We start from the raw sequence: 23,331 nt of genomic DNA, 5'->3' as shown, positions 1-23,331 counted from the left end.
TATGCAAACCGAAACAATGCTAGATGGTGAGTGTAATAAGATAGAAACAATAGGGTATCTCATGAAAGCACACTTCCCACCAAGCACACTCGGAACTGACCATGACACAGTAATTAGGGAGATAATATCCGAGAACCCTAAGATTGACGAGTCAATGGTACGGGATGATTTGAAGAGCTTCTCCCCATTCAAAGCGACAGGGCTAGACAACGTCTTCCCTGCTTTATTACAAGACCAGGAAGGAAAGCAGTAAAGTCGGACTGGTCCGGCTATATTCTTCCTTCCGAACCTATCTAAATTCTACATATATATTCTAAAAGACGTCGCCCTTCCGAACCTATCTAAATTTCATTTCGTGCAAATCGAAATATAAACAGGTACTTTGGTGCACCAGCTATAACTAAATTTGAACCGATTTTCATTCAAGACTCTATTCAGTACGTTGTGCCAAATTTCGTGCAAACCGAAAGATATATAAGGACTTCAGTGCACCATTTACCTTAAATCGGATGAAAATATAAATGGGAGATATATATAAATCTGAAACGATTTTCACGGAACTTACCACACATCATTCCAAAGTGAAATTCATTGTCATATGCCAAATTTCGTACAAATCGAAAGATAATCGGGCACTTTGGTGCTCCAATTACCTAAAATCGGACGAAAATATATATGGGAGATATATCTAAATCTGAGACGATTTTCACGAAACTTTCCACACATCATTCCAGACTCAATTCATTACCCTATGCCAAATTTCGTGCAAATCGAAAGATAATTAGGGACTTTGGTGCTCCATTTACCTAAAATCGGCCAAAAATATATGTGGGAGCTATATCAAAATCTGAACCAATTTTCAAGAAATTTGACAAACATTATTCTAGACATTATTCTAGACTTGAAGGGTATAAAGAGCGGAATATTTATCACCAAGCTTACCAATGCTCTGTAACGCATATATAAGGTTTGGAAGTCCGTGTTGTCTTTATACCCAATCACGACCATTGTACGACGCCAAAATCTTACGGCCATTACGCTTATCCTCATTTCTACTCAAAGCCATGAAACGGACAGTCGACATGATAAGTAGCAAAATACCCAACGATACTCTAAAATATTAACAGCATGTGTATATAAAAAGGAGGTAGTACACCTACTGAAGGCACCCTCGCCCAGAATTTGTATACTTTAGCTTTATGCATTGATTTCTATATCTTCAATAAAGTCGGCACTGAAAATCTTATCCAATCCTTAGAAGTCTTTCGAGTTGACCAGGCAAAGGATAAGTAACACCAAAGGGTACTATTCTGCCACCACTATATATATAAGGTTCTTTACCGATGCGGGATTTGAACCCGTCTCGTTAATTGTACCTGCACATTTTTTTTCTTTTGTGTGCCAACTATAGGAGAATAAGTCTCATTCCCATCGCATATAAAGTGCTATCCAGCGAGATGTGTGAACGACTGAAGCCAATAGTCAATGACATTATTGGACCATACCAATGCGACTTCTGGCCTGGCACGAAAAACACATTGACACATTCCACCTATTCGTCAACTATAAAGCCGCATTCGACAGCTCTATCCGTTCAGAGAGGTTTACAGCCATGTCTGCGTTCGGCATTTCTGAAAAATTAATACGGCTATGCAGGATAACTTTGAATGGCACAAAGTCAGCAGTTAAAGTCGGAAAGGACCTTTCGGAGCCCTTCAAAAACGAACTAGATTTCAGACACGGTGACAGTTTGTCGTGTGACCTGTTTAAAATCCTGCTGGAAAAGGTCATACGAGATGCAAATGTGAACAGAAATGAAACTCTGTACACCAAATAGCATATGTTACTCGCCGATGACATCGACATAATGGGTCGAACATTGCAAGCGATAACAGCCACCTTTGAACGAATTGAAAATCTGTCTGCCAAAGTGGGCCTGGCTGTAAATGGCGAATAGACCAAGCTGATGATATAGAAAAAATATTGTTTAAAAGATCCACGCCTATGGAAGCCCTAGAAAAAATATTGTTTAAAAGATCCACGCCTATGGAAGCCCTAGAAAAAATATTGTTTAAAAGATCCACGCCTATGGAAGCCCTAGAAAAAATATTGTTTAAAAGATCCACGCCTATGGAAGCCCTAGAAAAAATATTGTTTAAAAGATCCACGCCTATGGAAGCCCTATAAAAAATATTGTTTAAAAGATCCACGCCTATGGAAGCCCTAGAAAAAATATTCTTTAAAAGATCCACGCCTATGGAAGCCCTAGAAAAAATATTGTTTAAAATATCCACGCCTATTGAAGCCCTAGAAAAAATATTGTTTAAAAGATCCACGCCTATGGAAGCCCTAGAAAAAATATTCTTTAAAAAATCCACGCCTATGGAAGCCCTAAAAAAATATTCTTTAAAAAATTCACGCCTATGAAAGCCCTAAAAAAATATTCTTTAAAAAATTCACGCCTATGGAAGCCCTAGAAAAAATATTGTTTAAAAGATCCACGTCTATGGAAGCCCTAGAAAAAATATTGTTTAAAAGATCCACGCCTATGGAAGCCCTAGAAAAAATATTGTTTAAAAGATCCACGCCTATGGAAGCCCTAGAAAAAATATTGTTTAAAAGATCCACGCCTATGGAAGCCCTAGAAAAAATATTGTTTAAAAGATCCACGCCTATGGAAGCCCTAGAAAAAATATTGTTTAAAATATCCACGCCTATGGAAGCCCTAGAAAAAATATTCTTTAAAAAATTCACGCCTATGAAAGCCCTAAAAAAATATTCTTTAAAAAATTCACGCCTATAAAAGCCCTAAAAAAATATTCTTTAAAAAATTCACGCCTATGGAAGCCCTAGAAAAAATATTGTTTAAAAGATCCACGCCTATGGAAGCCCTAGAAAAAATATTGTTTAAAAGATCCACGCCTATGGAAGCCCTAGAAAAAATATTGTTTAAAAGATCCACGCCTATGGAAGCCCTAGAAAAAATATTGTTTAAAAGATCCACGCCTATGGAAGCCCTAGAAAAAATATTGTTTAAAAGATCCACGCCTATGGAAGCCCTAGAAAAAATATTGTTTAAAAGATCCACGCCTATGGAAGCCCTAGAAAAAATATTGTTTAAAAGATCCACGCCTATGGAAGCCCTAGAAAAAATATTGTTTAAAATATCCACGCCTATGGAAGCCCTAGAAAAAATATTCTTTAAAAAATTCACGCCTATGAAAGCCCTAAAAAAATATTCTTTAAAAAATTCACGCCTATGAAAGCCCTAAAAAAATATTCTTTAAACAATTCACGCCTATGGAAGCCCTAGAAAAAATATTGTTTAAAAGATCCACGCCTATGGAAGCCCTAGAAAAAATATTCTTTAAAAAATCCACGCCTATGGAAGCCCTAGAAAAAATATTCTTTAAAAAAATCACGCCTATGGAAGCCATAAAAAAATATTCTTTAAAAAATTCACGCCTATGGAAGTCCTAGAAAAAGTATTCTTTTTAAAAAGTTCCCGCCTGTGATGGCCCTTAAAAAATATACTTAAAAAAATCCACGCCTATAGAAGTAGGCAACAGGACATAAATATCAAGGACAAGTAACACCAAAGGGTACTATTCTGCCACCACTGGAAATAACGCAGTACACTGTGCATAATTTTTTCTTAAACGAACAAATATCGGGAGTTTGGTGCACCATTTACATATATTCGGACGGAACTATATATGGGAACTATATCTAAATCTGAACCGATTTCAACGTAACTCCACAGACGTCAAACTGGACCGAATTCATGACTCAGTACAAAATTTTGTCTAAAGCTGACAAATATTGGGAGTTTGATGCACTATTTACCTAACATCGGACGAAACTATATATGGGAGCTATATATAAATCTAGACCGATTTCAACAAAACTTCGCAGATATCAAACTGTGTTTCATTCAGTACATATTGTCTCAATCGGAGGGAACTATCTCAAAAGGAACTATGGATATATGTCGCTTCTTTTGTCTGTTACTTACATACGCCTTTGGAAGCCCTAGAAAAAATATTGTTTAAAAGATCCACGCCTATAGAAGCCCTAGAAAAATTATTCTTTTAAAGATCCACGCTTGTGGAAGCCCTAAGAAAAAATATTCTTTAAAAAATCCACGCCTATGGAAGCCCTAGAAAAAATATTCTTTAAAGAATTCACGCCTATGTAAGCCCTAGAAAAAATATTCTTTAAAAAATCCACGCCTATGGAAGCCCTAGAAAAAATATTCTTTAAAGAATTCACGCCTATGGAAGCCCTAGAAAAAATATGCTTTAAAACATTCCCGGCTGTGATGGCCCTTAAAAATATACTTAAAAAAATCCACGCCTATAGAAGTCCTAGAAAAAATATTCTTTAAAAAACTCACGCCTGTGATGTCCCTTAAAAAATCCACGCCTATAGAAGTAATAGAAAACATATTCTTTAAAAATCCACGCCTATAGAAGTCCTAAAAAATCCACGCTTCTTTTGGACATTCAAATCTATCTTTTCTTTTCCCTCACCATGGAACAGCTTCAAATGTGTACCCACTTCGAATTCCTTTATCGAATTTTGACAGAATCTATGCCATAACCATAATCGGATATAGCATATTGATGGGGCGCTTCCCGATCTTCAGTACATATTGTCTCAATCGGAAGGAACAAAATGAACCGGATGAGCAAATGCATACGAATGCTCAGAAAGATAATAGATAGATATTCTTTAAAAACTCCTCTCTTTGAAAAAAACTGTTCCTAAAAATGAGGCTTGTGTTCCCATGGAACATTTAGTCCTTAACATACTTCTTTTATGGAAAGTACGTGAACTTTGAAACATATTTATATGTATAAAAATAGAAACTCAAGCTCGGTAGAATCTTATATTATTTTCGAAGAGTCATTTCGAAGCGTCGTTCTTTCTTTATGGATCTGAACTATTATTCAAAATTCCATTCATTTGAATCATCTAACGGAACGACAAGTGTTACAAGAACAGAAGCTCATAAAGAATCCATTCAACTATTTGAAAAAAGGCCTCCAACTAAAATAAGGTGTTAATTGCCAAATAAAACAATCTCAACATAATTTCAACAATTCAAACATTTCATTACAATTTGTTTTTTTTTATTTCTATTACTGAGAACATAAGATAAGAAAAAATCTACAAAATACATATCAGAAACCAAAAAAAAAAATTCAAACTAAAATATTTCACATAACTATTTTTCGCAAATAATACAATGCCCACGACTCTTCCTCCTCAGAGGCGGCTGGTAATATCTTTACGTGCCAATTGAGCATAGATCGTACCATGTGGTTTGTCGACGGGAATAAAGACTTCATTATTCTCACCGGGTACAACGGCCTGGAAGGGTTTTGTATCGAAATTGAAATAATGTTTATTTGGCATTGTCATCGAAATCACGGAAACTTCTGGCAGCGTGTCTAAAACTTCTTTCTCTGTCAGATACAGGGTGTGTTGGACCGATGGTGAGGATATACCAACATTTGGATCACCAGCAAAATTCCTGATGATAATATTCTTGACCTTATTCCATGATTTACAGAAAAGAACATTATCGGTATTTGAATATTCCCAGGAACAATCCACGACAGTACTGAAGATACGATCATATTGATCGGGCAACGAACGGAATTCATCGTTAACAAAGTTAACGAACGAGGATTGGGTGGTCTTGAGGACACGTAGACCGCGTATACCGCTAATGACGGTTTGTTTGGGATCTACAATTAAATCGAAAATTTTAAAAATCCATATTTGATAATTTTATTTGATGTTCGGGCTTACCAGTCCTCCTCAAAACCACATCACAGTAGCGTATCTCCGTGGGGGTAAAAATAAAGGCATGATTGTGTCGGGCCCTATTGTTGATGTTGGTATAATTACAATTACCCGCATCACCACAACCGGTCTCTTCGGAACTAACCCTTTGCCAGGGATATTCTTCCACATGGATGTGTACCTCTTCGACATGGGCATATTTTTGCATAAAATGACGAGCCAATAGGAGGGCAAAATTTTCAGGATTCTCTACACCATGTTTCTTGGCCAACAAATAGACGGTATTCTTTTGCGAATCTGTGGCTACAATATCGGAATTGTCACCTAAGGATAGAAGAGAGACAATTAAGATTAAAATTTGATTTCAGAAGAATATATTTCCTAGGTAGGTAGCTCAGATGTTTTTATATAGAAACAAATCGGACCTCAGTTTTAACAAATATGTTTTCTATAGAAAAAAGACTCACATCTCAGTTACGAATTACGATTCACATTAGAAATGTTAAACATAATTAATGTACCTAACGATAGAAGAATGAATTATAAGACTGACACGGACCACTGTGCACATATTTATAGAAACATAGTTCATAAGCACAGACGAGAAAAAAGAAAAACTTAGTTTAGCATAGACGGTGATGAAAATCGGTTGCTTTTCTCATAAAAGTAAGATCTGTGCAATACAATTAAGTCTATATCTTTAAAATATTTGTATGTTTTGTAGTATTTCCCTGAAGATGACTGCCGAAGACAGTCGAAATATTGGAAAATAAAAATAAACAAAAAAAAAAAAAAAGAAAAACATAAACAACGAGTTTTTCAATTGACCTAGAGCCAAAACAAAAATCCACAAGAATGTATTTTTTCTATAAAAAATCGACCCCAGTTCCTGATGTATTTTTTTACAGAAAAAAATCGGAGTTATTTTTTTTTATAGAAAAAATGTGGGACCTCAGTTCCTGAGGTATTTTTTCTATAAAAAAAAATCCGAACATAAAAAATATTTTTTTAAAAATTCACGCCTCTTATGGACCTTGAAAAACTATTGTACCTTCTTATGGACCTTAAAAAACTATTCTACCCTTCTTATGGACCTTGAAAAACTATTCTACCCTTCTTATGGACCTTGAAAAACTATTCTACCCTTCATATGAACCTTGAAAAACTATTCTACCCTTCATATGAACCTTGAAAAACTATTCTACCCTTCTTATGGACCTTGAAAAACTATTCTACCCTTCTTATGGACCTTGAAAAACTATTATTTTACCTTCTTATGGACCTTGAAAAACTATTATTTTACCTTCTTATGGACCTTGAAAAACTATTATTTTACCTTCTTATGGACCTTGAAAAACTATTATTTTACCTTCTTATGGACCTTGAAAAACTATCATTTTACAAATCTACGCCTTTTATGGACCTTGAAAAACTATTATTTTACAAATCTACACCTTTTATGGGCCTTGAAAAACTATTATTTTACAAATCTATGCCTTTTATGGACCTTGAAAAACTATTATTTTACAAATCTACGCCTTTTATGGACCTTGAAGAACTATTATTTAAAAAAATCCACGCCTTAGAAAGTCCTTGAAAAATTATTATTGAAAAAAAATCCACGCCTTAGAAAGTCCTTAAAAATATTGTGTAAAAAATCCACGCCTTAGAAAATCCTTGAAAAATTATTATTTAAAAAAATCCACGCCTTAGAAAGTCCTTAAAAATATTGTGTAAAAAATCCACGCCTTACAAAGACCTTATGAATATTGTTTAAAAATCCACGCCTTAGGGAGGCCTTAAAAAGATAGTGTTTAAAAATATTCTTTAAAAAATCCACACCTATGGAAGTTCTAGAAGTTTATTAAAAAATCCACACCTATGGCAGTTCCACAAGTTCTTTAAAAATCCACACCTATGGAAGTTCTAGAAGTTCTTCAAAAAAAAACACGGAAGCCCTAGAAAAAATATTGTTTAAAGGATCCATGGATCCTATGGAAGCCCTAGAAAAAATATTGTTTAAAGGATCCATGGATCCTATGGAAGCCCTAGAAAAAATATTGTTTAAAGGATCCATGGATCCTATGGAAGCCCTAGAAAAAATATTGTTTAAAGGATCCATGGATCCTATGGAAGCCCTAGAAAAAATATTGTTTAAAGGATCCATGGATCCTATGGAAGCCCTAGAAAATATTGTTTAAAGGATCCATGGATCCTATGGAAGCCCTAGAAAATATTGTTTAAAGGATCCACGCCTATAGAAGCCCTAGAAAAATATTGTTTAAAAGATCCACGCCTATGGAAGCCCTTGAAAAATATTGTTTAAAAGATCCACGCCTATGGAAGCCCTAGAAAAAATATTGTTTAAAAGATCCACGCCTATGGAAGCCCTAGAAAAAATATTGTTTAAAAGATCCACGCCTATGGAAGCCCTAGAAAAAATATTCTTTAAAAGATCCACGCCTATGGAAGCCCTAGAAAAAATATTCTATAAAAAATCCACGCCTATGTAAGCCCTAGAAAAAATATTCTTTAAAAAATCCACGCCTATGGAAGCCCTAGAAAAAATATTCTTTAAAAAAATCCACGCCTATGGAAGCCCTAGAAAAAATATTATTTAAAAAATTCCCGCCTGTGATGGCCCTTAAAAAATATACTTAAAAAAATCCACGCCTATAGAAGTCCTAGAATAAATATTCTTTAAAAATCCACGCCTATAGAAGTCCTAAAAAAATCGCTTCTTTTGGACATTCAAATCTATCTTTTCTTTTCACTCACCATGGAAATAATCCTTTTTACTGTACAGCTTCAAATGTGTACCCACTTCGAATTCCTTTATCGAATGCACTGGCCCGTCCCTCTTAACATGCAGGATTTTGACAGAATCTTTGCCATAACCATAATCGGATATAGCATATTGATGGGGCGCTTCCCGATCTTGGAATGTCTTTCCTTTGGCAGTGGGTTTTTGCAATGGATTGGCGAACATTCTGAGCGGTGATCCTTTTCCTTTAATAATTTATCCTCTATCGACGATTTGTTATCCGATTTCAAGAGAACCGGTGATGAGCTGACTACGGGAGCACACAGTTTGATTTAAATCCAGTCAAAGACTGATTAAGCCTCACACCGTTGACAGCATCTTTATATTAGATCCGAACTGTCACAGATATGAATTCTCCTTCGGCCAATGTCAAGGGACTATCTCCATAATAGTTGTTGTTAGAATTTTTTTCTTTTACTTTTGTTTCTGTTGATTTAGATTTAATTTATCTACAGAAGTTAAGATAAGGGGAATTAATGACATGAAATCTCACCTGAGATTTGCCAAGGTAAATATTGGAGTTATAAATCTGGGTGTCAGAAAATGGTTGTCTCTTCCGAATAATAATGGTGACATAGTTGCCGGGGGTGCTCAGTCAGAGTGGTATTAGCCCATATTAAAGATTACCTACCAAATTTTTATTTTTTGTCAGAATCTTCCTGGGGATCAAGAAGTTTCCAAAATTATATTTTTATGATAAGAATTTGAAAAACAACCGACGAAGAAATCGGAAACATCTGCCACTTTGTTATATGACATTAAATATATGGGAGTTATTAGTGGAAACCAGAAAGCTTACATACAGAACTTCTTGTTCTGAATATGACACAATATTTGGATAACTAAATGGCACTCTAATCAGATTTCAAAATTTAAATCTTATCGGTAGACGAGAGGTTTTCGTGTCGTCTAAAGTTTGACCTCCTAGTAACAACGAGGGGTATTTCCATGATTTTGAAAAGCAAAAAAAAAAATAAAATAATTTTTTTTTTTTTTTTTTTTGTAGATTAGTATAATCTAAATATAAATATCACACCCCTGCCATATTTACAACTTTGTTGACAAAAATTTTCGTTTCCCAGTCGTTAAATGCACTTTTTTACAGATAAAAAATAAATTTTTGAAGTGATGATGTTCTAAGGTTCTTAGAAATGTGTTAAGATTAAAAAAATATATACATATTTATATATTAATAAAGTAAGCGGAAGATAAGATACAAATTAGGCAAATAATTTCAAGTTATGATGAAAAAGAAACTATTCGTTTATTGCTTTGGGTGCATTTAGAAAAAATGTTCTGATAAACCCTCAAAAATATTCTTTAAAAAATCTAGGCCCCATTCTAAAGCTTAACAAAACATTCTTTAAAATATTGTTCCTCTTCTAGAACTTCACAAAATATTCTTTTAAAAATCCACGTCTTTTTTAGGTTTTCACAAAATATTCTTTTAAACATCTGGGCCCCTTCTAGAGCCTTACAAAATATTCGTTACAAAACCAAGCTCATTCCACAGCTTCACAAAATATTCTTTAAAAATTCCACGCCTTGTTTAGGCCTTGAAAAAATCATGTTTAAAAATTCCACGCCTTGTTTAGGCCTTGAAAAAATCATCTTTAAAAATTCCACGCCTTGTTTAGGCCTTGAAAAAATCATCTTTAAAAATTCCACGCCTTGTTTAGGCCTTGAAAATATCATCTTTAAAACTTCCACGCCTTGTTTAGGCCTTGAAAAAATCATCTTTAAAAATTCCACGCCTTGTTTAGGCCTTGAAAAAGTCATCTTTAAAAATTCCACGCCTTGTTTAGGCCTTGAAAAAATCATCTTTAAAAATTCCACGCCTTGTTTAGGCCTTGAAAAAATCATCTTTAAAAATTCCACGCCTTGTTTAGGCCTTGAAAAAATCATCTTTAAAAATTCCACGCCTTGTTTAGGCCTTGAAAAAATCATCTTTAAAACAAACCACTCCTCTTTTAGGCCTTAAAAAAATATTCTCTCAAAAATCCACGCCTTGTTTACTTACTTATTTAGCTGGCTTGTGACAGTACTTTCGTTCCATAAGTCGAGCTTAAAAAATATTTCCAGGCGCGTCGATCTTTTGCACAGTTTTTCCAATTTGAAACACCATATTCGGCAATGTTATGCCTTCTGGGCTGGGACATCTTCATCCATTCTCAAAACATGACCTAGCCAACTTAGTTGCTGCAGCTCAATACGTCTAACAATGTCGATGTCCGAGAATAGCTTGTACAACTCATGGTTCATTCGACGGCGATATTCACCGTCAACGCAGATCGGCCCATAGATCTTTCGGAGAATTTTTCTCTCAAACACTCCAAGAGCTGCTTCATCTGCTTGCGCAAGTACCCATGCTTCAGAACCATATAACAGCATGGGTAGTATCAGCGTCTTGTAGAATGTGAGTTTGGTCTGGCGGGAGGTGGCCTTGCTTTTGAGTTGTTTGCTCAGACCATAGTAACATCTGTTGGACATCACTATCCTTCTCCGAATTTCAAAACTGATGTCATTCGTTTTGTTTATGGCGGTACCAAGGTATATAAACTCTTTGACTACCTTGAAGCTGTAGTTCTCAAGTTCCACAGTTGGTCCGAGTCTAGCGCGTTGATACCAACAGCTTGGTCTTCTCGCCAGACCCACTTTGGCAGACTCCTTCTCGATTTGTTCACAGGTGGCTGTTACCGCTCTCAGTGTTCGACCCATTATGTCGATGTTATCGGCGTAGGCGAGTAACATGTGTTGTTTGGTGTACAGAGTGCCATTTCTGTTCACGTTTGCTCTTCGTATGACCTTTTCCAGCAGGATGTTAAAAAGGTCACACGACAAACTATCACCTTGTCTGAATCCTCGTTCGGTATTAAAGGGCTCCGAGAGGTGCTTTCCGACTTTAACTGCCGATTTTGTGCTGAGTAAATGTTATCCTGCAAAGCCGAATTAATTTTGGAATGCCAAACGCAGACATGGCTTTATACACTTCTGAACGGATAGGGCTGTCGAATGCGGTTTTATAGTCGACGACTGGGTTTTTTTCCAGAATTTGGCGCAGAGTGAAAATCTGGTCAATGGTGGATTTGCTAGGTCTGAAGCCGCATTGGTATGGTCCAATAATGGGATTGACCATTGGCTTCAGTCGTTCACACAGTATGCTGGATAACACTTTATATACGATGGGAAGGAGACTTATTCCTCTATAGTTGGCACATATCGTCTTGTCTCCATTTTTGTGCACGGAACACAGGATGCTGAGATTCCAATCATTGGACATGCATTCTTTTAGCCAAATTGTACTAATCAGCTGGTGGATGCGCCTTACCAGCACCTGACCGCCATCTTGAATAGTTGGGCTTGTAGCCCATCGGCACCTGCTGCTTTATTATTCTTCAGCCGATTGATTGCTATTATGACTTTATCTTGGCTAGGTGGTATATAGGTGGTTCTGGGGTATCCTCTTCACCGCTACTATTTGATACCAGAAGTTTTAAAAAAAAATAAAATCAAAAATCTCCTAACAGAATTTTAATGTCATGGCCAGGTCATATGCTGTTTCTAGGCGCTCGTAAAATATGTCTTTGGTCATCTTTGTCTTCCGTCGGAGCATGGGCGCATATGAGACTGATGTATAAGAACTACGCTTTTATAGGGATTATAGCAATTCGCTCATCTACGCTCATCTCCTGTTAACCATAAATCCGCATCCAAAATCATGTCACGTTTCATGGCAGCTATAATACATGGCGTAATCATCTGATTTACTTACGCCAGCCCAGGTCAGTGTCCACAATTGAGATGAAAGAAGTGTCCACAATTGAGATGAAATATGATAAGCCTGGACTTCGCCATATTAAAGCCAATCGGAGCCGTTGCTTGGAATCTATCGTCCCCTACGCCACCCACGCCTTGTTTAGAGCTTGAAAAAATATTCGTTTAAAAAATCCACGCCTTGTTTAGAGCTTAAAAAAATATTCGTTTAAAAAATCCACGCCTTGTTTAGGGCTTGAAAAAATATTCGTTTAAAAAATCCACGCCTTGATTAGGGCATGAAAAAATATTCGTTTAAAAAAATTCACACCTTGTTTAGGCTTTGAAAAACTTTTCGTTTAAAATATCCACGCCTTGTTTAGGCCTTAAAAAAATATTCGATTAAAATATCCACGCCTCTTTTAAGTCTTCCAAAATATTCTTCTTTCAATTTGTTTAAATAAATTATTACCAATTTTTATTAATTATATTTTTTAAATAACATTTTACAATAATTTATAGATAATAACTTAAAAAATATTTTATTTTTATATACAATAAATAACATAAACAAATCATTTTTATTTTTAATAATTATCTTCTCACCACAGCATTCACTAAATGACAATTATCGATGTTACATAGAATCATTAAAGCTAAATTATCGGAATTTCCTGCAATTTCTAAACGATTATCGATTATTGGTATTGCCATCTGTATGTTGGGATAATACCCATAAGTTTTATGGACCCATCCCTGAATATATGAATATTTGTACAAATGATAATATGACTTATCTTGACCATCTAATATAACCATAAGATAATTATCGGTTTTTATCGTAAATGTAAAGGCTTTGAAAATTGGAGATTTCAGTGACAAAATTTGGAATATTTGATAATGGAAAGAATTTTCTCCGGCTGAGGGTTCATAAATATAAATTTTATGACATTTTTGACAGCTAAGTATCAGCTGATGTGATGTACGATTATTAAATTCTAATATTTCGATAATATCATAATCACCATCGATAATTTGCTGAAATTTAAACTTCTGTGGAGTTTCATCAAAATGATATATCGTCAAGGCGGGATGATTATTAACCCGACCATTTGTGAGTAAGAGTGTTTTCTGGTAGGTGTGAAAAACCATCAGCTGATCTCCAATATTTGTGATCAACCCCTGCCAATCGTTGATGGTATTATTGCGATAATCGATTTTAAATATACGCACTTCGTTACGTTTACGACTGGGTAAATCCAGACCATGTAGAATGATAAATTCTTCTTGTGGGGGATTTATCGTTTTGGTTGACATAATATTTATCGATTCTACATATCGTTTCATGCCAAAAACTTTAAATAATTTGGCAGCACTTATTGTTATTTTCGATTTCACTTTACCATATTTTAATTTGCAATAATTTTCCACCTTTACAGCCACATTATTTTGATAGGCCGATAAACAATTTGAGGTTATGTTTTCTAAATGTATTTCATGTTTCCCCTTCGGGGGAAGGGAGATTTTTAAAAATTCCTTTTCACAACAGGACAGGCGGGAAATTTCTTTTAAAATATCCCCTTCTTTGTTCTCTGTGTCATTCGATTTTTGCCATTTGATATGCGTTTTTATATCATAATCTAAATACAAAATATCTCCGGAATTGATCTGCAATTTGTTATCGATAACTTTTAAAAAGTCTTGGAAATCAACTTCTACTTCGAAATTTGTATTGTTGGTGTCATCAAATGACCTCTGTTTGCTTTGGGGATTTAAAATGTTCACCCCTTTTTCAAATGTCACCCTATCGATAACTAAATTATCGAATTGATAATTACGATTCCGGAACAAAGAGTTACGATAAATTTCCATTAAATCTTTACCATTTAAATGCATAATATGAGCTGGACCAGCCAACTCCAAATAGGCACTGACACTTTTATGACCCGTGATGGTTTGTAAATGTGGACTATGGCGAAAAACCATATTATCGATAGCAATGCCGTTGATACTTTGCAACAGAGCTGCATTTTTAATAATTAAATTTTCAAATGTCAAAAAACCAAATACCTCCAATGCGGGACCGTGCAGAGGTATTCTTTGTTCCAAAAAATATTCCATATCCATGTGATTGATTTTCTTTAGCCAAACACTGTTATCGATAAATAATTGTTTGGCCATTATGGGGGGTAGGGTGTGGTTATTCTTCAATTCAAAAATACCCGAGGTGTTTATGCCATTTAATAAGCCCCTAAGAGACATATGGCCTATATTTAAAGGTTCCGCAAACTTTAAAGGCCCTTTTAAGGGCAATTTACTCGATAAACGATATAGCGAAGTATTCAACAATAAAATATCGATATTATTTACCATATGAGAATTAATATTTCCCAAGGCCACCATTTGTTCCATAAAAACTGGCTGCAGGAATGACTTCATACCGTTTATAGTTTGGCTTTCATTGGCATTCCTATCCAAAGCATCTTTATCGATAAATTCCAAATCCACATTTGTGGGAAATGCCAAACGTGTTTTCATGTTATCGATAATTGGATACACCAATTTAACATTACCACTTATAACCTGATCCTGATTAGATTTCACGGCATATTTATATAAATATCGCAATAACTCATAATCGGTATTTATCATTATCGATCGCATTGCGCTCCATTTCAAATGTTTCATAACCTTTACATTACGCCATTTTCTTTTGCTAATATTCTCCAGTTTTTGGGATAGATTTACAAAATTAAAATTCTCCTTCAGCGGAGCTTTTAAATTGCCCCTCACCACAACCTTGGGCGCCACAATATCACCCTTAAATTCCGTATGTTCCTTAGACAAATAAACAAACTCTCTGACATCCTTGTTATTTATCGATAACACATCCACATTCGATAATTGCACATTATTAAAGGTGTACTGACCCGTTATAAGCTGAGGTTTACTTTTAAGCAAAATATTATTGAAAATATTTTGTAAATCGTAATTATTAACCTCAGCGGCGGATAGCTCTTCTTGTATAATTAAATCGGACACAAAACATATGTTCCCCTCGATAACAGCTGATTCATGACTACGCACCAAATTCCCAACATACGTATTCCATTCCAATTCGTTAATATATTTCAATTCCAAGGGTTCCGCAAACAACACATTACCCTCCACAATTAGGTCCTTACGCAAAATCAGCTGATCTTTTTCAACATTCAACTTCGTAAAGAAATCATCGAAGGGTATGCCATTGATTTTATGGAACACAATATTCGAAGCCATTAGGGTATACGAGACCGATATATAATCCATATGATAATCATAATTCAGCAAATCTTCCAAGGGTAAATTATTCAAATTCATTGCCTCAATACCCTTTTCGACAAAGCAAGGATTACGCACAATAATTTTTTGGAAGACCTTGAGATCTTGAAATTTCACAGCGGTTACCAATTCCGGTTTAAATACCAAATCATCAACGGGAATTTCATTTAGCTTCGAGGTCACCAATTCATCTGTGGCCAAGGGTGCGCTGAAGTGTTTCTTCCCCACCAACAAAGCCACATCTCCTGGCCGTATAATATTCTCCGCAATCTCAGCCAATTTGGATTTATAATCACGGCACACAACATCACCGGGTACCTCAGCTTTCATAAAAACCAACAGCAAAGGCTTCGAGGCATTTACCTTATTCACCAACAAATGTTCCTCGGTGAGGTGATCATTTAAATAACTTGTCTGCAAGTTGGGCGCCACCACTTTACCATTATCAAATATTACTGGAAATTTGAAATTCTAAAAAAAGAGTTCAAAATTATTTTCGATTTATTTTTAAAACACCTGGGGAGCTTCTTTACCTGTTCCTCGCTCCTCAATAAATAATTTTCCCTAATTGCCTCTTCGTTGAATTCTTCCCCGCCAATAATGATTTTACTTTCGTTCTTCTTGTCCCGCCTTACATTCGCCAATACCAAAGTTCCATTAATTATCACCTTTTTTGTATAGAATTGTTTAAATTCCATTTCATCGGGATTTTGGCGTTCGATTTTTTTATCCGCTACAATTAGGTCGCCGGATATGCTCAAGTGGTGCATGGTAACGGGAGCTAAAAAAGAGGAAAAAAATCGAAGAGCTTTAGAAAAAATTTCTTAAAAAATCCATGCGTCTTTTGGGACCCTGAGAAAATATTCCTTAAAAAATCCATCCCTCTTTTGGGACCTTGAAAAAATCAGCTTAAAAAAATCCACGGCTCTTTTGGAACCCTGAGAAAATCTACTTTAAAAAATCCAGGCCTCTTAAGAAACCCAAAACATATTCCTTAAAAATCCAGGCCTCTTAAAGATCCCAAATATATTCTTTAAAAATCCAGACCTCTTAAGGACCCCAAAAAATATTTTCTAAAAAATTAGGTCTTTTGAATGCTCTAACAATTTTTATTTAAAAAATCTACTTTAAAATATCCACGCCTCTTTTGGGATCCTGAGAAAATGTACTTTAAAAAATCCACGCCTCTTTTGGGATCCTGAGAAAATGTACTTTAAAAAATCCACGCCTCTTTTGGGATCCTGAGAAAATGTACTTTAAAAAATCCACGCCTCTTTTGGGATCCTGAGAAAATGTACTTTAAAAAATCCACGCCTCTTTTGGTCCTTTGAAATTTTTCTATAAAAAATCCACGCCTCTTTTGGGACCCTGAGAAAATTTACTTTAAAATATCCACGCCTCTTTTGGGATCCTGAGAAAATGTACTTTAAAAAATCCACGCCTCTTTTGGGATCCTGAGAAAATGTACTTTAAAAAATCCACGCCTCTTTTGGGATCCTGAGAAAATGTACTTTAAAAAATCCACGCCTCTTTTGGGATCCTGAGAAAATGTACTTTAAAAAATCCACGCCTCTTTTGGGATCCTGAGAAAATGACCCACGCCTCTTTTGGGATCCTGAGAAAATGTACTTTAAAAAATCCACGCCTCTTTTGGGATCCTGAGAAAATGTACTTTAAAAAATCCACGCCTCTTTTGGGATCCTGAGAAAATGTACTTTAAAAAATCCACGCCTCTTTTGGGATCCTGAGAAAATGTACTTTAAAAAATCCACGCCTCTTTTGGGATCCTGAGAAAATGTACTTTAAAAAATCCACGCCTCTTTTGGGATCCTGAGAAAATGTACTTTAAAAAATCCACGCCTCTTTTGGGATCCTGAGAAAATGTACTTTAAAAAATCCACGCCTCTTTTGGGACCCGCAAATTTAAAAAATCCACGCCTCTCTAACAGGCCTCTTTAAAAAATCCACGCCTCTCTAACAGGCCACTTTAAAATATCCACGCCTCTTTTGGGATCCTGAGAAAATGTACTTTAAAAAATCCACGCCTCTTTTGGACCCCGAGTATATATCTCTTTTTCAAAAAACTTACTTTCCACATAGACATCTCTACCGCTGAAGACAATATCTTCCTCAAATTTCAAGCCGTTCACAGTCTCAGCTTCCAGTTCTCGCACAAAAAATCTCGATATCGAAATTTGAGAATTTACAACCTGAGGCTGTCGCATATTGAAAAGCTGATCCACCACAAAATGATTCAGTTTTGTGGTTTTTAAATGTTGAACCTCCACCATCGCCGATTCAAATACCAAATTCCCCTGGATTTCTGCATCACGATTTTTCAAAAATATCGATTCATAAAATTCCGACCACGGAACACCATTTATTGCCTCGACTCGCAAATGTTTTGCACGAATCGATGGTGTTAGTCCATAATATAAATCTGGCACAAATTGTCGTGTACCCCTGACATTTGAGGGTTGCACAATTTCGGTAACATTTAGCTGTTGGGTTTTGATCCTCGGCTCTATACGAAGTGTGTGGGAGGTCTTGTTGTGAAAAAAGCCTGGAGGAAAAATGGTTTATTTTATGTTTGATTGATATAGGATTCTTTTTTACCTTTCATAACCTCTCCCGAATAGATTAAATTCTGCACCTTCACCTTCTTCGCTTTGATATGTTTCCCCACATCCAATGTTATCGATAAGGGACCTTTGTTATCGGCTCGTGTTTCTCGCAGAATTCCTTTGCCCTGTAAATATGTGTCTTTGATTTCCTGAACTCTGGCCATTATCTCTTGAGGACTTCTTAACTTCGGATTGAGAATTTCTATTTTCTTAACCTTCCCCGAATTCCAGCTGAGAGGTCTGGCCATTTGCGCCGTCCTTCTGGGTCTAATGGCACCAGTTATTGAACGAAATAAATTACTAATGGAACCACCTGAAGATTGTGTCCTTTCTCTTGGACTTGACTGCTGTACCATGCCCATCATATCCCTAATAATACTGGGTATAGAACCAGCTCTTTGCTGCTGTCTTGGTCTTGAACCCCTCACTCGTGTGAAACGATTCAAAATATCCGTAATAGGGTTTGACGACCTCTCTTCCGCTTGTTCACTTCTTGCGGAGGATGAAAACATATCCGAGATTCGTTGATAGATATTCGGCTCGGAGTTCGTTCGTCGCTGTGGATTAAAGAAATCTCGGAATATATTTTCTCTACGTTCGGGTAGGAAACTTCTGAGCTGTTCCGTCAGGGATACCAGTAGTTGTCTGGGTTCATTTTCTGAGAATAAAAATGATAACTTTTGAAAATATGAAGAAGGTTTAAGTACTTACCTCCACTGGCCCGAGGCATTCGGAATTTTTCACCCAACTCAATTTCCACGGTTCGCAGCAACAATTTAAATGGTGTTTTAAACAACAACAAAATATACCTTTCTCCACGAGGTCCCTTGTAGGCCATCAATCCCGAAATTGTCTCTATATCCGAGGTGAAACTTCCATAACAATCTAAATAATGATCGGTGAATATCATAACGCGATTTTGATACGAGGACAATATGAAATCCGCATTCGACTTGAAATGGTCAAAGGGTAACTTTTCCGGCGAACCCTGTTTGGAGATTTCAAAATCTCCATTGCGATTTTGGTAATATTTAAAACATTTGGGAGGTTTTTTGGAACACATCAAAATTAGGTTGTGGCCCTGGAACGTTGCGCTGTGAACCACTTGAGAATCCACCATTAAGGTTTGTCTCAATTTTAGTTGCAAGAAAGTCGGTTCGATTTCATAAATATTGATCATCGTCTAAAGGGAGGGTATGAGGTAGTTATGAGTAATTTAGGATGTATGTCTTCGATGGGACTTCTTACCTTGGTTTGCTGTTTAATGGACCTGCCAGTAATAAGATATTTTCTTTGAGAGCCAATACCATTTATCAGGTTTAATAAGGGTGTGGTAATTTCCTGGATTGATTCAAAACTATCCTCCTTCCATTTAAAGGTTCTGAAAATAAAAATACGGAATTTTTAAAGAATATTTTTTGCAAGGCCTAAAAGAGGCGTGGATTTTTTCGAAGAATATTTTTTGGAAGGCATAAAAGAGGCGTGGATTTTTTAAAGAATATTTTTTGGAAGGCCTAAAAGAGGCGTGGATTTTTTAAAGAATATTTTTTGGAAGGCCTAAAAGAGGCGTGGATTTTTTAAAGAATTTTTTTTGGAAGACCTAAAAGAGGCGTGGATTTTTTAACGAATATTTTTTGGAAGACCTAAAAGAGGCGTGGATTTTTTAAAGAATATTTTTTTGGAATGCCTAAAAGAGGCGTGGATTTTTTAAAGAATATTTTTTGCAAGGCCTAAAAGAGGCGTGGATTTTTTCGAAGAATATTTTTTGCAAGGCCTAAAAGAGGCGTGGATTTTTTCGAAGAATATTTTTGGAAGGCCTAAAAGAGGCGTGGATTTTTTAAAGAATATTTTTTGGAAGGCCTAAAAGAGGCGTGGAGTTTTTAAAGAATATTTTTTGGAAGGCCTAAAAGAGGCGTGGATTTTTTAAAGAATATTTTTTTGAAGGCCTAAAAAAGGCGTGGACTTTTTAAAGATTTTTTTTTTTGGAAGACCTAAAAGAGACGTGGATTTTTTAACGAATATTTTTTGGAAGGCCTAAAAGAGGCGTGGATTTTTTAAAGAATATTTTTTGGAAGGCCTAAAAGAGGCGTGGATTTTTTAAAGAATATTTTTTGGAAGGCCTAAAAGAGGCGTGGATTTTTTTAAAATTTTTTTTTTTTTTGAAGGCCTAAAAGAGGCGTGGATTTTTTAAAGAATATTTTTTTTGGAAGGCCTAAAAAAGGCGTGGATTTTTTAAAGAATATTTTTTTTGGAAGGCCTAAAAGAGGCGTGGATTTTTTAAAGAATATTTTTTTGGAAGGCCTAAAAAAGGCGTGGATTTTTTAAAGATTTTTTTTTTTTTGGAAGGCCTAAAAGAGGCGTGGATTTTTTAAAGAAGACTTTTTTCAAGGCCTAACAGAGAGGCGTGGATTTTTTAAAGAAGATGGATTTTTTAAAGAATATTTTTTGGAAGGCCTAAAAGAGGCGTGGATTTTTTAAAGAATATTTTTTGGAAGGCCTAAAAGAGGCGTGGATTTTTTAAAGAATATTTTTTGGAAGGCCTAAAAGAGGCGTGGATTTTTTAAAGAATATTTTTTGGAAGGCCTAAAAGAGGCGTGGATTTTTTAAAGAATATTTTTTGGAAGGCTTAAAAGAGGCGTGGATTTTTTAAAGAATATTTTTTTTGGAAGGCCTAAAAGAGGCGTGGATTTTTTAAAGAATATTTTTTGGAAGGCCTAAAAGAGACGTGGATTTTTTGAAGAATATTTTTTGGAAGGCCTAAAAGAGGCGTGGATTTTTTAAAGAATATTTACCTAATTTTCCCATTAAGTTTTGTTGATGTTGTTGAGGCAATCAGCATAATTTCATTATCCTCCGTGGAAATTAAAAATTGTTTTTGAAATCGCCCATGTAACGTTAATTGTTGAACAGCTTCGAAAACCGGAGACTCTCCCATATTCTGTTGAGATTTCTTCAACAATTTTGCACGATTTTCAATAATGACCTTTGGTATCTGATATATCTCCAAATATTCATCCAAGACCACAGCCAATAAATAGTATCCTTTCCAGGATATAATCTGGAACAAACAAGGAATATTAATTTATATTCTCATTTCCCCCTTAGGTCCTTACCTCGGCACCCAAAGGTTCCGTAATTTCAACATTTCCCCCCAAATAGCCCATTAAACTGATACGTTTATCTTCATGGCCCAAAAACATTTGAAATAATTCATGGCCGTGGAGAATGAAAATACCTCCTGCTATGGGATCTTGCACAACATAAATATTCCGTTCAACTTCGATTTCGATATCCAAAAAGGGTTTTTTGAAATCAATTGGAGTGGACTTCTGAGGAGGTTTTACCTCTTCTACGACATGTGGTGCTGGAGGAGGACCCTGCTCTATATGTTTTATCAGTGGAAAGGCATGCAGTGGACATGGCGGAGGTGGTGGCGGTGGTTCTGAAAACCAGACCGGTCTAAATGGATGCAGTGGTGGCAGTGGATGTTGTTGTAGGATTTCGGCATAACACTAGAGAAAAAATAACATAAAAAATAAATGTGAAATATTTTTGAAATATCGGAATATTGTATCACTTACATTTTGAATGATCAGGAAAATTAAATAACAATTTATCAGGACCATTATAGCTGATATATTATTTTTATTATTTACTAATACATTTGTTAATTTTTTTAATGTTTATCTCCTCTATTCGTGGTCTGAGTGTTACATGATTTGCATATCTTCAATTCCACTGTTAGTAAGTTAACGGTATTTTTGTTGTTATTTTAGAAGACTATTTCATTTTGACAGTAGAATAGAGCGAAAGAACAGTAGAACACATTTAAAATGAACGCCAAAATATTCTTTGGCATCTTCTCAAAAATATTCTTTAAAAAATCCACACCTTCTTGGCATCTTCTGAAAATATTCTTTAAAAAATCCACGCCTTTTTGGCATCTTCTGAAAATATTCTTTAAAAAATCCACGCCTTTTTGGCATCTTCTGAGAATATTCTTTAAAAAATCCTCGCCTTTTTGGCATCTTCTGAGAATATTCTTTAAAAAATCCTCGCCTTTTTGGCATCTTCTGAAAAATATTCTTTAAAAAATCCACGCTTTTTTTGGCATCTTCTGAAAATATTCTTTAAAAAATCCACGCTTTTTTTGGCATCTTCTGAAAATATTCTTTAAAAAATCCACGACTCTTTGGCATCTTCTGAAAATATTCTTTAAAAAATCCACACCTTCTTGGCATCTTCTGAAAATATTCTTAAAAAAATCCACGCCTTTTTGGCATCTTCTGAAAATATTCTTTGTCATCTTCTGAAAATATTCTTTAAACAATCCATACCTCTTTTGGACCTTTAGAAAATATTCTGTAAAAAATCCACGCCACTGCGGGACCTTCAGACAATATTTATTAAAAAATCCACGCTTATGTGGAACGTTTTTATAAAATTCTTAATATATATTCAATTTATTTCGGTGCATCTAATAAATTTAGTTTCTTAACAGTTTTATTTTGCGCTAATATCTTTATTGAAGCATCCAAACGTCCCCGAAATGCCTTCAGGTTGTTACGCACACTGGAAGTTTCTTGGGTTATCATCCGGAGATCTTGTTGTATTTGCCGCTGATCTTCTAACATTGAGCTGTATAGCTCATTCTTCTGTTTAAGATCGGTTAATCGCTTTTGACTTATATAACTATTAGCATTTTCGTCCGGTGGTACCGAACAGTGAAGCCGTTTCTTTTCTTTTTGATTGCAAAGAGCCTTCAAACGTGGTATGGTTGATGGTTTCTTTGTAGTCTTTTCAGCACTTTTTGTTGGATCTTTAATTGCAGTTGGATTGGGTTTGACGGAAACTGCCATTTCGTATTTATTGAACTTCCTTAGCTGTGGTTTAATATATGACGGCTTGGTTTTAGTTTCTGGAAGTCAAGTTGTGTATATTTTTATTAAATTATTTAATTAAAGGGCTCATTATCCGCTTACCTTTTAGCTGATT

General features: G+C 35.4%; 3 protein-coding genes across 3 annotated transcripts in view; 1 reads left to right on the top strand and 2 right to left on the bottom strand.

The window, feature by feature from the left end:
• LOC133330011 (ATP-binding cassette subfamily G member 4) overlaps positions 1-23,331 on the top strand; it is a 160,676-nt gene that overhangs the window by 90,735 nt on the left and 46,610 nt on the right. The window lies entirely within an intron of this gene.
• Positions 5,272-8,806, bottom strand: LOC133330027 (uricase). Its single transcript, XM_061538487.1, has 3 exons — positions 8,593-8,806; positions 5,821-6,138; positions 5,272-5,756 (listed from the first exon to the last, which is right to left on the bottom strand). Exons 1-3 carry the CDS (start codon positions 8,801-8,803, stop codon positions 5,272-5,274), a joined length of 1,014 nt encoding a protein of 337 aa, XP_061394471.1. The 5' UTR covers positions 8,804-8,806.
• On the bottom strand, positions 12,986-21,962 carry LOC133330021 (uncharacterized). The gene is made up of 9 exons (XM_061538481.1): positions 21,918-21,962; positions 21,450-21,848; positions 21,129-21,394; positions 19,585-19,717; positions 19,048-19,519; positions 18,329-18,994; positions 17,802-18,275; positions 16,246-16,493; positions 12,986-16,183 (listed from the first exon to the last, which is right to left on the bottom strand). Exons 1-9 carry the CDS (start codon positions 21,960-21,962, stop codon positions 12,986-12,988), a joined length of 5,901 nt encoding a protein of 1,966 aa, XP_061394465.1.

Source organism: Musca vetustissima, unplaced genomic scaffold (genome assembly GCF_032173495.1).
Source record: "Musca vetustissima isolate MV318-11 ecotype Yass unplaced genomic scaffold, APGP_CSIRO_Mvet_v1 utg2798, whole genome shotgun sequence".
In the NCBI taxonomy this organism is placed as follows: domain Eukaryota; kingdom Metazoa; phylum Arthropoda; class Insecta; order Diptera; family Muscidae; genus Musca; species Musca vetustissima.
Note: the sequence above shows the minus strand (reverse complement) of the source record. Positions and strands in the feature narration are given on the sequence as shown.

Coding starts and splice junctions, on each gene's coding strand:
- LOC133330027 (XM_061538487.1), bottom strand. CDS start 8,803: ATGTTCGCCAATCCATTGCAAAAACCCACTGCCAAAGGAAAGACATTC. Junction 6,139..8,592: donor TAAAAAGGATTATTTCCATG/GTGAGTGAAAAG, acceptor TTCTATCCTTAG/GTGACAATTCCGATATTGTA. Junction 5,757..5,820: donor TGTGGTTTTGAGGAGGACTG/GTAAGCCCGAAC, acceptor ATTTAATTGTAG/ATCCCAAACAAACCGTCATT.
- LOC133330021 (XM_061538481.1), bottom strand. CDS start 21,962: ATGGTCCTGATAAATTGTTATTTAATTTTCCTGATCATTCAAAAT. Junction 21,849..21,917: donor TTTTCCTGATCATTCAAAAT/GTAAGTGATACA, acceptor TTTTTTCTCTAG/TGTTATGCCGAAATCCTACA. Junction 19,520..19,584: donor CCATTAAACAGCAAACCAAG/GTAAGAAGTCCC, acceptor CCCTCCCTTTAG/ACGATGATCAATATTTATGA.